The sequence below is a fragment of the Trichosurus vulpecula genome, chromosome 4 (genome assembly GCF_011100635.1).
Source record: "Trichosurus vulpecula isolate mTriVul1 chromosome 4, mTriVul1.pri, whole genome shotgun sequence".
Lineage (NCBI taxonomy): Eukaryota > Metazoa > Chordata > Mammalia > Diprotodontia > Phalangeridae > Trichosurus > Trichosurus vulpecula.
Genome location: NC_050576.1, coordinates 171,368,785 through 171,383,395, shown reverse-complemented (window position 1 = coordinate 171,383,395; position 14,611 = coordinate 171,368,785). Strand labels below are relative to the sequence as shown.

The window sequence follows — 14,611 nt, the reverse complement described above, 5'->3', positions numbered from 1 at the left end:
TAGTCATTGTATTGTTTTCATTTCATTCTCATGCAGCTGTTCATGCAGAGGCAGGTAGGCAGCGCAGTGGATAGAGACTTCTTAACTGGATGACTAAGCAAGTCACTTACCCTACCTGCCTTAGTTTCCTTATCAGTAAAAATGGAAAGACTAACACCTACCCCTCAGGGTTAGAGTGAGGATAAAATGAAATATGTGTAAGGTGCATTGCAAGCTTTAAAGTGTTACATAAATGCTGACATTTCTTTTTGGAACATTTACGTGCTACAATTTGCTTAGCTATTCCCCTCCGATTGGAGGGCTGGAGGGTAGAGCAATAAACTCCTCCAAAAGCATTTCTTTACAGAAGATAGAATTTTGCCTTTCAGCTCCTTCCATTTTCCATTTGTAGCTCTGCTTGGTTTTGATTACATGTAACATCTGGAACAAGATGCCCCAAGCAGACTGTAAGTTCCTTGAGGGTAGGGACTGTATTTTTCTTATTTATATCCCCAGTACCTAGCACAGTGCCTGGGCAAATAAAATAAATGCTTATTGAAATGAATTGGCACCTAACACACACACACATACTCTTGCCCCTAGGTCATCGCTATCACAAAAAAGTACTGCTACAAATATTTTGGTATACATGGGACCTTTTCTGTTTTGTGTGTGGTTTTTCTTAATATCTTTGGGATATATGCCTAGCAGTTGGATCTCTAGGTCAAAATATACAGACATTTTAGCCACCTTTTAAGCATAATTCCAAATTGCTTGCCAGAATGGTTTACCTCATTCACAGCTCCCAATGTATTAGTGTGCCTGTCTTCTCACAGTTCCTCCAACATTGACCTAAACTTTATTCCTTTTACCTTCTTCTGCCAACTCTGAATTTTCTGGGCGAGGTACAGGATCACAGATGTTTTAATTTGCATTTCTTATTGCTAATTTAGAGTACTTTTAATTGTTAAGCTAATAGTTTGCAATTCATTTGAAACCTGCTTATATACTTTGACCATGTATCTTCTGGGGGGACCTGGCTTTTGGTCTCACATCTATTTGTTAATTTCCTATTTTTCCTGGACATCAGACCTTGAGATATTTGTGGAGGAAAAAGATCTTAATCAACAATTTTCTCTCTTATCCTTGATGCAATAAAATCATTTTCAATTTCATGTAATTTGTTTTATCTTCTGTAGCAGGCTTTCTCCTCTAAGGTTACCTTCCATCTATCTCTATATAATTTACTTTGTAGGGTGCCTATTTATGTACATGTTGTCTCCTCCATGAGAATGTAAGCTCTCTAGTGAATTGAAAGCAAAGTAGATGCCCATCAACTGAGGAACAGCTACACAAACTGCAGAAAATTAATGTACTGGAATATTACCATGCAATGATAACTGTGACTACAGAGCAGCGCAGAAATACTTATACAATCTGATGCGGAATGAACTAAGCAGAGGAAAGACATACAAATGACTAAATGCAAATAGAACTACAAAGCAATCAAAAGGAACGCTGCAAAATTACCAAGAATAAGCTCAACTCCAAAGAAGATACGGGAGTAGCCGCCTTCACCCCACTTCTTTGTAGAGGTGGTAGGTCCACGGGTGTGGTGCATTGCTTGTACTCTCAGAGTCTTTCAACATATTGATTGGCTTTACTGACTTTTGTTTTTTCTTTTAAAAAGACTTTGTTACACAGGCTGGATCTCTGGGAGTGGGGAAAGGAAGAATCCTCACAAACTCTGGTTAAAAAAAAAAAGCTATCAAAAAATTTTTTAATGTAAGCTCTGAGAGCAAGGACTGTTTGCTTTTTTTTTTGCATCCCCCATGCTTAGCATACTACCCTGCACATAATAAACAATCACTTGCTCACTGTTTGGTCTTTTCTATCTTTTTTCCTGCTGACCATAGTGATTAGTTACTCCCATCCATTTTCTACCTTTTTTTAATTATGTACTTTTTATAATTAAGTCAAATATCCATTTGTAACTTGTATATAGTATAAGACACTGGTTAAAAACCTTTAATTTTTTGGCAAATCGTTTCCCAACTTTCCTTGTTCTCATCAAATAGGAATCCCTCCTGAAGTTTATTGTGTTCTTGGACTTACCAAACACTGTTGTATTCCTTCATGCCTGGAATGCGCTCCCTCTGCATGTTTCCTGGCTTTCTTCAAGATTGAGGTCAAATCCCACCTTCTAAAAGAGGCCTTTCCTGTCTCCCCAATTGCTAGTCCCTTCCCTGCCCCCCATTACCTCCCACTTACATGTCATATGTCTTGTATGTATAGTTGTTTGAATGTTGATTCCCCAATAGACTACAAGCTCCCTGAGAGCAGGGACCATGTTTATGCCTTCCTTTGTTCAGCATTCAGCGTTCAGCACAGTGCCTGGCACATAGAGAGCACTTACTTAATACATGCTCACTGATCACACTGAGTTCAATTGATTCTTGTGTATCAAGTCTGTTCCACTGATCTACTTTTCCAAGTTTTAAACAGTCCTAAGTATTTCTGATCACTACTACTTTATAATTGACCTTTTATACTTCAGTATCCTCTGTGGCATATACCAGAATGCTTAAGCCCATGATATATACTCAATACCAGATTAACTTTGCCCAAATTGGCTGCATAGATGGTACTGAATTTCCCAAGTAATTGCACTTTTAATTTTGCCTCAGCAGCAAAGAGTTAACCAAACAACTGAGCCAACATTTCATTTTCATTTTCTTTCCAAAAGTGTGTTGCAGAAGGGGGAGGAAGGTCTTTCAGGGTCAGCCTCTCCCCCAAACATGAGGCTTCCTCACCATCAGAGTAGCAGCCTGTTTTATTAAGACACTCACCAATGGAAAGTTTTACAAGAGAAAGCCAGAAACTTTGCATCCTAGAGAAAGTGTACCTGTTGATCAGTTCTATTTGTTTTGATTTTTCCTTTAGACTGTGAGTTCCTTGAGGGGAAGGATTATCTCTTCTACTTTCCTATTAATTTCCTTCCACATTTGGCTTGGCAGTAGTATTTATGGCATTATTACAGTATGTCACTGTTTATTGAAGAAAATAAATTCATCTCCTCATCCCCCTCCACTTTAGCTCTAATGAGAACAGTTTCATGTAGATGAAATTTAAGATGGGTTTTTGAAAGGATGAGGGATATTTTTATTTGCTCCTGAATAATTTCATTACAGGATAACGAGGGCAATTACTGTAAATGCAAAACAGCATTCCATTTGCTTCTAAATGGTGTGGGAAATAGATGAGGAGGTTCAAGAAGTAAATTTATAAACATATTTCTTGGACTAAAGTTTCGAAGTCAAAGGTCACATCCTTAGCAGAGTAAAACAGCTAAATCTGGGGTGGAATGCTTCCTTTTTTAGGAGCTAGAAGTTTGTATGTATGCTTCAAGCAAGTTTGTCCCTTTCTCTCTGACTGGACTGCTTCCAAAGACACTGTCTAAATTCAATCTTTGACTGAACAGTCTTCTTCAAAGCCCCTTTCATGGGACAGGAACTGTACTTACAGCCTCCAGCCTCAATCTACCATGCGTTCAGCTCCCTGGCTGTTACTTTACAAAGCAAGTCAGCTGGTCTTCCAAAAAAGGTAGATCGCTCTATAGCAACAAATACAGCAGGTGTCATGTAGGGAGAGGGATTAATCTGTCATGGGCTTACACTGAATCCATGTGAACAATCGACAGATTACGAAGTGAGGAAAAGACAGCAAAGAGCAAAATTCATCCTATCTACAAACTAATGCTGAAATCCAACTAATCCGAAGTCAGAAAAAAAAATCCATTTAAAAATACTGTGCGAGGGCAACTAGATGGCACAGTGAACAGAGCACCGGCCCTGAAGTCAAGAGGACCTGAGTTCAAATCTGACCTCAGACACTTGACACTTACTAGCTGTGTGACCTCAGGCAAGTCACTTAACCCCGACTGCCTTGTCTTCCCCTCTCCAAAAATAATAATAATAATAATAAATACTGTGTGAGCCTATATATGAGGATTTTATCCAACTGCTGACAGTTTCAGACTGAACCTGTTTTATAGTTAAGCAGTATTACAAAACAAAAGTTCATATAACTGCTTGCTGGGTTATGGGCTTTAATGAAAACCCCAAAAGAGGGGTGAATATACAAAATTCAAGTGTAAATAGTCATAAGTTAACAAATCTTTCCCCAGTTCAACCATGAAAAAAATTCAACACTGATCTACTGTATATGGTTGTAAAGATATCAGGCATTGATGGCATACAAAAGTATAATTCGATGGTGAAGAAACAGGTTTTTCAGCTTCTCTTCAGTGAACTCCAAAGGCTGGTCATATGGGGCTATGCCGCTTTTCCTCCAATATAGTTTAGATCTGAAGTTCTTGTTTCAGGTTTCTGACTTCCCTAAATGCTAAAAAGACAGATTACCAACACCTGATGTATGTCACAGATATTGACATTTTTATCCACATTAATGAGGTAGGGGTTTATAAAAGAGCTGCCTTAAATACAGACAACACATCAAAACTTTGATACTTCAGATCAAATCCCACCAAAATAAATATCATTACATTCTAACCCCAATTGATGACCCATATCCTTCAAGTAATATTCAAAACAATAATATTCCAATACATACTTTGGCATTCACTGTAACAGGATATGACCTGTAGTTTAAAAGTGAAACCAGGGACGGAGAAAAAAGAGAAGTCTAGGTGGAGAAGAGGTCTAGATATGCTTTGATTTCTCTGAAAGTGGACTGACCCAAGCTCAGTATGGGATACTTACAGTTGTTCCTTCTCCTTTTTGTCGTAAAATAACACCTTCTGCCAATAAAGCCTTTCCTGTCTCCACAAAGAGCTTATCTTCATCTGTTTCTCCCTTTTTCTGTAGCTCAATATATTTCTCCACAAATCTGAAAGTCCAAGCAGTCCCTTCTCAGATATGCACCTTTTTCAGCTTTTCTGTGCCAGGAAATTATACTTTCTTTGCTCAGCTACTAAAGAACACCAAGCATACTTATTATACATCCCAATATTAAACATCCCAACCTCTTCTTCCCTTAAGTGAAGCTCATCACACTGCCAAACGACTTCTTATTAAATGTGAACTGGTACACATACAAGTCTCTTACCTTTGGCAGGAAGATTTAAAATTTGGGTTGGAAAGATCAAAAATTCTGGGACCAGATCCATAAACTGAATAGTATTTCCTAGAGAATAAAAATAAGTGTTATCTTTCCAATTAGAAACCAATGTCAATGACCAATATATGAGGAGGAATAATCATTCAACCTTTCAAGAAGTAAATGAGAATACAAAATAGCCCACACGTTGCTGTCAGTTCCTATAGACAGCAAAAGAAACATATTTCAAGTTATGGTAGTAGTTTGCATCTCTTGGTGTTCAGCTACGTGACAAAGAACTTTGAAAATGTAAAAGTACTACATAATTGCAAGGTATTATGACGTTAATATTGTTAACAATAATATTCAGTAAAAGTCAGGAGCTAAAAGGGACAATCTGCAATACTCCCCTAAAATGTCATTTGCTCCTTTATCTTCCACAAAATCAACAGGCAAAAATCCCTTAATGTATAATGAACCACAGAAACTCTTGGTTAAAACCGCTTCCCCGCAAGTGCCTAGAAGTGTTCAGCGCACAATAGCTGGTGATAGGTGTGTGTTTTATATTATTGTATTTAAAACTTAGTGCAATGGAACCCAGCAGAATGCTGAAGAGTCAACTATTTAAAACCCCAAATAATAAAACTGAATTTCTCTAGTTCCTTTCTATTATGTTCCCAAAGTAGGGATGGAATAGCCCTGTTCTTCTGACCCACGGAAATGAAGACAGATGAGATTATACATAGGCCTTATCAGTGGAAGAAATATGACACATAAAGTCAAAGTATAATGACTTATTAGTTATTGTCTCCTAGACCAAAGAAACAAGGAATATGAATGAGGCATCCTGCAATGGTTTCACTGTGGCAAGACCTCAGGTCACAGCACTTCTGAGAAAAGGAGTTATACGGATCCAAGGAATTTTCCAAAACAATAAGTTTTGAAGGGAGAAAGGTTTTTTCATTAAGTTGACAATTAAACATTCCTTATCTACTGAGCTGTGATTAAGAGAACTGAATGTGGTCACTGTAAATGTCTCTAAATTACTGTTCCAGAAGTTGTTTCAGGCAGTTGCTGATAGCTTCCCAAATGGTTAGGAGACTTCAAGAAAATTCAGTCCTAGTCCCCCAAAGTTTACATCCCAATTGTCAAAGGCGTCCACTCAGTGGTCATATGGCCCTTTGTGGGAAGGCTAGAACGAAAGGTTCTGAACCTGTCTTGGCACTTTAGTTATAGAATTGTTGTGTTACGGGAGGTATACCTCGTTTAATTCTTTGTCAGCTGCTTGATTCTAGATCCTCCTTTCTAGGCCTCCTCTTTCTTATATAGAAAGAAACCGATTTCCTGGTCTAGGACTAGATCAGCAGATTTCTATCTGGATTCCCTTTCAAGCTCCAGTTCCTACCTACAATTTCTTGAATGGATTCACCAAGGGCTAACTTAATTGCTCCCTCCTGGGCTTTGCCATCTCCCTTCCCTGGGTGAACAGTCCCAATCACTCACGCTCTGATCCGATCTTCCTGGTACAGGACCTCAGGTACCAGAGCCTTGGCTTTGCCGTAGCGCTGACGGGTCCTCCGGAACACAGGTTCCTTCAACGGTGGAAAGGCCTCGTACACATCATACCACAGGGGCTTCTCCTTCATCACCCCAGCCCGCATCAGGTCCCGAGTCCTTGAGGGAAAGAATGAACCAGCTTGCCCAAAAGCGGGCTTTGCAAAAGACCCCAGGGGCTACTCTTTGTCACAAGCAATAGCCCCCACTAGCGGAGGAGCCACGGGCTCAGCCAAGGTCCGCGGGTCAGGGAACTGATCCCTCTACCTCCCTACGTGGGAAAACGTACAGGCAACATCTCCCAGGATCATAGCACTTAGAAAGGAACTTTGGAGATCAATCAGCAGCCATTTATTAAGCGTTCACTGCATCAAGCACCTTGGTAATGCTGGGGATACAAAGAAAGGAAAAATCGGGTCCTGCCTCGAGGGCTCCCCTAGGAATCATAGACCCGGAAGGACCCTTAGGGCTCTTAACTTAGAGTCCTTGGAGAGATCTCAAAGGGTCTGCGGGCTTGGATGGGAAAAATCACGTCTCTACGTTCACCGACCTGAAACTGAAATGCCACGATTCCTTTCTCTGGTTTTTAAAAGAGTTATTACGAAAAATGATCCTCAGGCTTCAAACGAGTCCATGACACACACACAAAAAGGTTAAGAACTCGATCTAGTGTGTGTACACACACGCACACGCACGCGCACACACACACACATTTACAGAAAAGTAAACTGAGGTCGCGGGGTGAAGTGATTTGACCAATGTCAAAAAGGTATTAAGGGACCCGGACAACATCGGGAGCCAAGTCTCCTGCTCCTTTCCACGGTACCACAATGCCTCTCAACCACTCGCTCGTTTTACAAATGGGGAAACAGGCTCAGGACGACGGAGGGACTTGCCCAAGGTCATGCGCACAGGCTAGCCAGTGACAGAACGGGGACCGGACGCCAGAGCACTAGCATCGCACGAGGGTGCCCCGAAGCGCCAGGTGATGTCCCCCTCCTCCCCACGGGGGTGTCTCGGAAGCCTAGGTACCCCACTCCCGCCCAGGGTCTGCCCCCCGCAGACTGAGCCCCGTGCGCTCCCCGCGCACGCACCGGGTGAAGATAGTGCCGATAGTCTCCAGCCGGCTTCCCGCCATGACGACCCCCTAAGAGACACGCCCTAGTCAGCTCTTGCAGCCACCTTCACGAGTGTAGCCAGGCTGAAGCGGCGAACCGGAAACGGAAACAGAAGCGGAGGGTCAAGCGGGTCCATAGGTGCTGCGCGCGCCGATCCCAGCTTTGGCCTCGACTCGTCGCTAGGGCGGGGGCGGGGCGGACCCGAGCACGCTGAGGGGTACGTTGCCAAGCAAAAGCAAAAGATGGCCGAGTCCACCACAGAAAAGGCGGGGGATGGGGGTGGGGGGGGGGGTCGTTCCCTCTCAGGCAGAAGCACTCGATTCCAGAATCACCAAAGACTAGGGCCAGGCAGGAGTAATGGAATAGCGCCGAGTGTGACGTGGGGAAAGGGGCTTAGACGGTGGAATGTCGGAGCCGGACTAGAGAACGACCTAAGCCGAGCCCACTCGTTTCACATGTAGAGACTAGGCAAAGTCTCCAAGACATCATTTCCCAGAAAGCCCATGAAGCATGCTCATTGGGAGAAACTGCTTGGACTCCATTTCCCAGGAGACCACAGAGGGAGTGGCTAAAGATTCTGATTGGTGAAAAGTCTTCTGGGAGGTGGGAGAGTTAAAAAGCCCGCTGCGCTGATTGGAGAATAACTAAAGCACGTTGCATTACATGAGAAGAGTGGGAAAGACCGCTCTAAGGAATAAAGAGAAGTATGGGAAGACCTCTACGACTTGATGCAGGGTAAAGTTTGCAGAACCTGTTTCATAAAATCATCAGTGTAGTCCTGGAAGGTATCTCAGAGGCTATTTAGTCTAACTCCCTCATTTAATAGATGAGGAAACTGAGTCCCTGGCCTTGGTCAACTGACTTGCCCAAGGTTCTTAGGAAGTAAATGACAGAGGTGGGATCTTAGAGTTAGCTTCTTACACCTGCTACCTGTGTGACCTTGACCAAGTCACCCTCCCGGGGCCTTGATTTCCTCCTTCATAAAAGGAGGGGGTTGGACTAGCTTTGATTCCTTCAGGCTCTAAACCTGGGATCCCACAATACCATGCCTGTAGACTGAGTGCTCTGAAATTGAATGTTGTGTGATTATAATGACCAATGCCTTCTCTTCCTTGCAGAGGTAGGAAACTATAAGTATGCAGTACTGCATATTCAACGTCAAGGTTGATTTTGAACTCTCAAAAAAAAAAAATCTTTGTAACAATAGATAGCTCACTAGGTAGGATCACCTGCTGTAGTATTTCCATTTCAGGGGAACATTAAAGAATTTTCTTAGTGGAAGAGGCTACATTGCTATTTCAAGGTGTAAATTGCTAGGACCAGTATCCCTCCAACCCTGCATTGAGTGTCTTATTAAAAGACACACTGAAGATAATGTACAAATCCTGCTAGTAGGGGAGGCACTTTTAGCAGTCCACTAGTAACCCAGTGATAACATCCCCTGTAGTAGCTGGGGAATGACTCAGTGGCAACAGTAACAAAGGCTAGTTCTTGGAAAATTTCTGTCAATAAAATGCAGGACCAGAAGGAAGTGTTCATTAATACCATTATCACAGAGTTCCATAGTTCATGTGCCTAACCCATAGTAGTAAAGTTAAAGAAAAATGGAAAGATCTGGATTATGTGGACTATTGGACTATGAAGGGAAAAAAAACTAAGGAGGTTAGAACATCCGTTTCAAAATGTCCTAAAATATCTGCTTCGCAAGCCAGTGGTTGTCATTGTTGGACAGGCATGAAGGGAAATATAAGATCCCCGTGACAAAGGAAGACGAAAGAAAAGGTTGGTCTTTATCTGCTTAATGGGATTTTAGCAGTTTGAATACACGGTCTGAGGGATTTCTGGGGATCCCGCCTCTTTTGAATAACTCATAGAAAATAGTAATTGTTGACATGAACTTCTTGGACGTGTTATTTTATCTGGATGTTCTCATCATATTTAGAAAGATACTGAAGGAGCATAAGGAAAGGTCCCTGATGGCAGCAGATCACCTCACCTAGTTCTATAGAACCTTTGTCAGCTATGTGGCTTGTATAATATTTAAGTAGGAAGTGAATACTAATACTGAGAATATAAAAACATGTATCACCTAACCAGACCCAAAAAATGATCAAGAGCTAAAGAATTTTCTAGGACTCAGACTATTGAAAATGTGTGGGAAACTGTACGATTGACGCTAAGCATCTTAATGCTCATAGGTATATGGTTGAAAGGAACTCGAAACAAAAGGGTAAAAAATGGCAACATAGGCTGAACTCTCACATTTTGTACGTCATTGGGGTGAGAAATCTGAGCGGGCCTTTAAGAAACTGGAATAATTGCCTCACACACGCTCCTGGGTTGGTTTTGAAGATCTGAGAAAACCCTGTGTGCCATAGATGAGCCTAGGGAGCTTGGGAGCAGTTTCATACAACAAAAGGCAGTAAAAGAATAAATACAAATAGCGTTTTCAAGTAAACTCACTGGAAGTGAGGCTCTTTATCCTATCTACAAATCACAGTTCTTGGCTTTGGAGTGGGCTCTCACAGAAAAATTCTGAGGCTCTGTGTATGTATTTCAAGCATAGATGAACAATAATACACTGACAGATGTTTTTATAAGTGCTACATTTGGATACTTCCAGCCCTAGGGGTTTAGCAACACTGGCCAACTATTAGTTTATAGTGTTTTAATGACCAGGAAAGACTAATGTCAATACAAATGCCCTATCTTGCAGTACCCAAGCAGCTGAAATCTTGGATAATACCTATAGGAGAATGAAGATAATCTTTGGCATGCATTTAGCCAGGCTACTAACCTAAGGAAGTATAGTGGAGAGCTTGAGACTTCTCCCAGGGAGTGTGTCATCAGTGGGTATAAATATTTTAATGTTGGGTCAATCCTCTTTGTCCTGTTTGTCCCTAGTTGATATCTGGCAAGAGCAGCTATAAGATGAAAGTCTGTGAAAAGTGATGCAAGCCTAGAAAAGATGGTATGAAACTAAGGAACTCAAGTTTCACTACCAAGAGGACACCACACTGTTGAGAGAATGGCAGAAGTTGGAACTGTGAAATTGAGTATCATGCCCAAACCAGAAGGTACAAGAAGACAGTTGGTACTATCCAAGCTCAAGCATTCCATGATGACTTTGGATACTTGGGCCAATAGAGAACTCTAGAGCTGGTTCAAAATAAAGTTTAATGGCCTAAGCTACAGAAAAGATATATAAGAAATATGAAACCTGTGCTCTGTGTTTAAAGGAAAGGGCTATTTATTAGACTCTGTTACACAATAAGTTATAGCAGTGTTTGTGAATCAACTTGAAAGGCCTAAATCATATTTGACTCTTATTTTCCTTCTATGTGATAGTCAGGTGTTCATATCTAAAATTTCTCTTTCTGAAGATTTATCTTCTTTCAGCTTCTGGTTTTCCCACCATGGGTGGGGAAAATATGTTCAGTTTTACCTAGACTGCTGTCTCACACCCCTTTTGCAGATGCTGTGCCAGGCCAGCTAGGGAGCATTTTATTTTGAAAAAAATGACACAACCACAAACCTTGGGGGAAAGACTTTACTGTACTCCTTCTCCAATCCCACTTTGGGAACTAGCCTCATTGAAAAAAATCAAGCTGTGTTGTATTTTCCTTGTAATGCCTGAAAGGTATACAAATACCTCCACCCTCATCCCCAGACAGGGCTTTTGAGTCACATTAGTATTAGGGGTAAGACCAATGCAAATTTTTTAATTGGTTAAAATTTAATTTTCCTTAAATAAACGATGACTTTGAATGCTGGATTTATGGTTCAGTGATGAAGCTGGTATGTATGTGTGTGTTCAAATTGTGTCATAACATTTGTGATTCATTTGCCATTTAAATATGTGTTCACTAGCATTTTAAAAGCTAAATTGCATATGTATTTTCTACCCCTATAAGAATGTATACACTGGGGGGGCAGCTAGGTGGTACACTGAGTAGAGCACCGGCCCTGAAGTCAGGAGGACCTGAGTTCAAATGCGACCTCAGACACTTGACGCATGTACTAGCTGTATGACCTTGGGCAAGTCACTTAACCCCAATTGCCCTGCCAAAAAAAAAAAAGAGAGTGTACACACCAGCTTTCAGATCACGTGACCTCTGAGATGGCAGACTAGACATTTTCTCCAGTCCTCACTATATCTCAAAAAAGGGGGGTGGGCATGAAGGGAGAATTGTGTGTCAGAGGTAAAACAATTATACTGAATGCATAGGACAGGAAAGCCAGAAGCCCAACAAAGTAATAGCCTCATGAGTTAACACTGGAGAATTCTAATCCTTAAATGCTCACATAAGGAAATAATGCAAGAAAAGTGTTCAGATGTTCTGAATACAGAAAATAAAGCGCCAACTGAAAGAATCTATAGAGATCCTTCAGAAGAAAAAAACAACAAACTATTCTTCATACTACAAAAGAGTAATAAATTTACTTAATCCAAGACAAACAACAAATTCTATAAGCAGCTAGGAGAAAGGCCTTCACATATAAAGAAAAGAAAAATTTTATAATGCAAAACTACTCAGCATCCATTGGAAATTGAAGAAGGGAATAGAATAATATATTTTGAAACTCAAAGGAACTCAAGATGCAACCCAAAATGATATGTCCAGCAACCTGAATACAATCATCAATGAAAGAAAGGATGGATAAGGAAAAGAAAAATAATATAGAGATTTGAGGCATTGCTGCAAAAAAGAAAAACATTAATTTGGTTTCAAATGCATTTGTTGCTCCTTTCTTTAACAAGCTACCAAGTTCAGAAGAACATAGGAAGAAAATTATCAAGCTTCTGACTCTAGGGATAATGGGCAGGAGTTGACAACTTCAGTTTGAAAAAAATTGTTTAGGAAGTGCAGGCAACAGAAGATGTTCTTTGAATTTGGCGCCAATAGACACACACATGCAAAGTTTATAAAATTTCTAATTATAAAGTAGTTGCTGATTTACATTCTTAAAACCAAGAATGAAATTCAGCATAAGATTATTACATAAATGTTTATGACTTTGTGTATTAGTATGTGAGTATATCTGTGTGAAAAAAAATCTAAATCCTGCTTCCAGGTAAAAGAATCACTGGGGAAAAAAAATCGTTACGGGCACAATTGTGTTATTGTGAATTTGTCACAAATTATGATGATGGGGAAATTAGGCCTTTATATGATTCTGACTGGAACTTTTTGGTTAGTTTGTAACTTAAATTTCTATCAATGGCATATTGCATGTATACTCAATTTCATGGGTCCTTTTTCCTCTGTGGTGAGTGTGTGGATGTACTCACTCCATCAGAGACTGTTAAGTTGGGAATCCAATCATTGAGTAATTTGGGTACATATACTCAACATTCATTACTAGTACTACTCCCCTGCCTCTCCTAGAACCAGAAGTGGCAGAGGAGTAAGGATAGGGTCATCTCTATCACCTTCCCTCTCTTTTTTGTTGCTGCCTCTTATCTTTGGAAAGGATGATTTTATGTTGGTTTATTTTGTCTTTCCCTGTCTCTCTCTATCTCTGTCTCTGTTTTTCTGTCTCTGTCTCTCTCTGTCTTTCTATCTCTGTTTCTGTGTCTGTCTCTTTTTCTGTCTTTGTGTCTCTGTGTCTCTGTCTGTCTGTCTCCCTCTCTCTCTCTCTCCGCCCCCTCTCCCTCTCCCCCCTCCATAAGAAATTTAGTTCTGTTCATTTCCCTACTGTGTACTTATCTTTCTTCATGACTCTGGTGTATATGAACTGCTATTAGAAGTTAAGTTCCTTCTGTAAAGTAGTTCTCTTGTTAGGCTAATTCCCATTCTGATGAAAAATTATTTACGTACTTGTCTTGAGCTAAAAGTTCCCCAGTGAGATCAGTGAGTATTAGGATCATAGGCTTAGAACTGGAAAAGATGCTAGAGGTCATTTTGACCAAACTTTTCATTTACAGATGAGGAAACTGAGACTCAGAGAGTAACTTGCCCAAGGTCACACAGACAGGATGTGGGAGAGACAGGATTCAAACCCAGATCCTCTGACTCCAAAACCCCAAGCTCTCTACTACACCATGCTACCTCTCATATTTCTTTGACCATGGCCCATACAACTTCTTTCAAGTTTAACATTAAGGGATCACTATTTAGCCCAAGGGACCAGGGCACTTTGCTGACTCTTCCCTAATGGAGCCATCAGCTATAGATCCAGGTGCACAATTCAGACCAAATTCAGTCCTAGGAGAGCCTTGCATCTCATTAAGTGATGGACTAGGTCCCCTTTTCTAACATTCCTTAAAAGTGTTGGCTTTTTAAAGGTTCCTTAAAGTACCCCCCTCCACCCGTGCACCTCAGATATAAATATTCTTTAGAACTTAAGTTTGGGTTTTCATCTATGGCTCCCCAAAAGGGAAGAGTAAAGTTGTGCTTAATGTACGACACAAACTAGGTATGGGATAGATATTTTAGTCCTGCAATACAAAAAAAAAACACTAGACATAAAACACTAACAGTGCACATTGACATAACAATTTAAAAGAAGGTTCATTTAACAACTTCTGACTATGTTAGAGTCTTCTGAGAGGCTGATACTTAAGCCTCATGCTAACATAAAGCAGCGTTCAAGACTGCTGACGAGGCATTTTATATTTCACCTTCACTCTGCACTGTTCAAACAACTGCCATTACTTGTCATCTGTGACTCACCCAAATAGTGACTCACCAAGTCCCTGAAGTCCTCAGAAGTTTTTTTAGAGACCTCCAGGCGCGCGCGCGCACACACACACACACACACACACAGTGGCATGTCTTGGTAAGCCAATTTAAGGTTTATAAAATACTTTTTTATAACCCTCTGAGGGAGAAAATGCA

General features: G+C 40.8%; 1 protein-coding gene across 2 annotated transcripts; it reads right to left on the bottom strand.

Annotated features, from left to right (window-relative positions):
* Positions 1 to 4,070: 4,070 nt before the first annotated feature.
* Positions 4,071 to 7,959, bottom strand: MRPS23 (mitochondrial ribosomal protein S23). Of its 2 annotated transcripts, none has more exons than XM_036753641.1 (5): positions 7,746 to 7,959; positions 6,601 to 6,771; positions 5,107 to 5,184; positions 4,761 to 4,887; positions 4,071 to 4,383 (listed from the first exon to the last, which is right to left on the bottom strand). In XM_036753641.1, exons 1-5 carry the CDS (start codon positions 7,787 to 7,789, stop codon positions 4,360 to 4,362), a joined length of 444 nt encoding a protein of 147 aa, XP_036609536.1. In that variant the 5' UTR covers positions 7,790 to 7,959; the 3' UTR covers positions 4,071 to 4,359. The 2 variants fall into 2 exon arrangements, with proteins under 2 accessions (XP_036609536.1, XP_036609535.1); XM_036753640.1 differs by having other exon boundaries at positions 4,071 to 4,376; positions 7,746 to 7,920.
* Positions 7,960 to 14,611: the final 6,652 nt, after the last annotated feature.

Excerpts from the sequence above, each read along its gene's own strand:
- MRPS23 (XM_036753640.1), bottom strand. The coding sequence starts at position 7,789 with ATGGCGGGAAGCCGGCTGGAGACTATCGGCACTATCTTCACCCG. Across the intron at positions 5,185-6,600 it reads CAGGAAGATCGGATCAGAGC|GAAATACTATTCAGTTTATG; the intron begins GTGAGTGATTGG and ends TTTATTCTCTAG. Across the intron at positions 4,377-4,760 it reads AAAAAGGAGAAGGAACAACT|GGAAGTCAGAAACCTGAAAC; the intron begins GTAAGTATCCCA and ends TTTAGCATTTAG.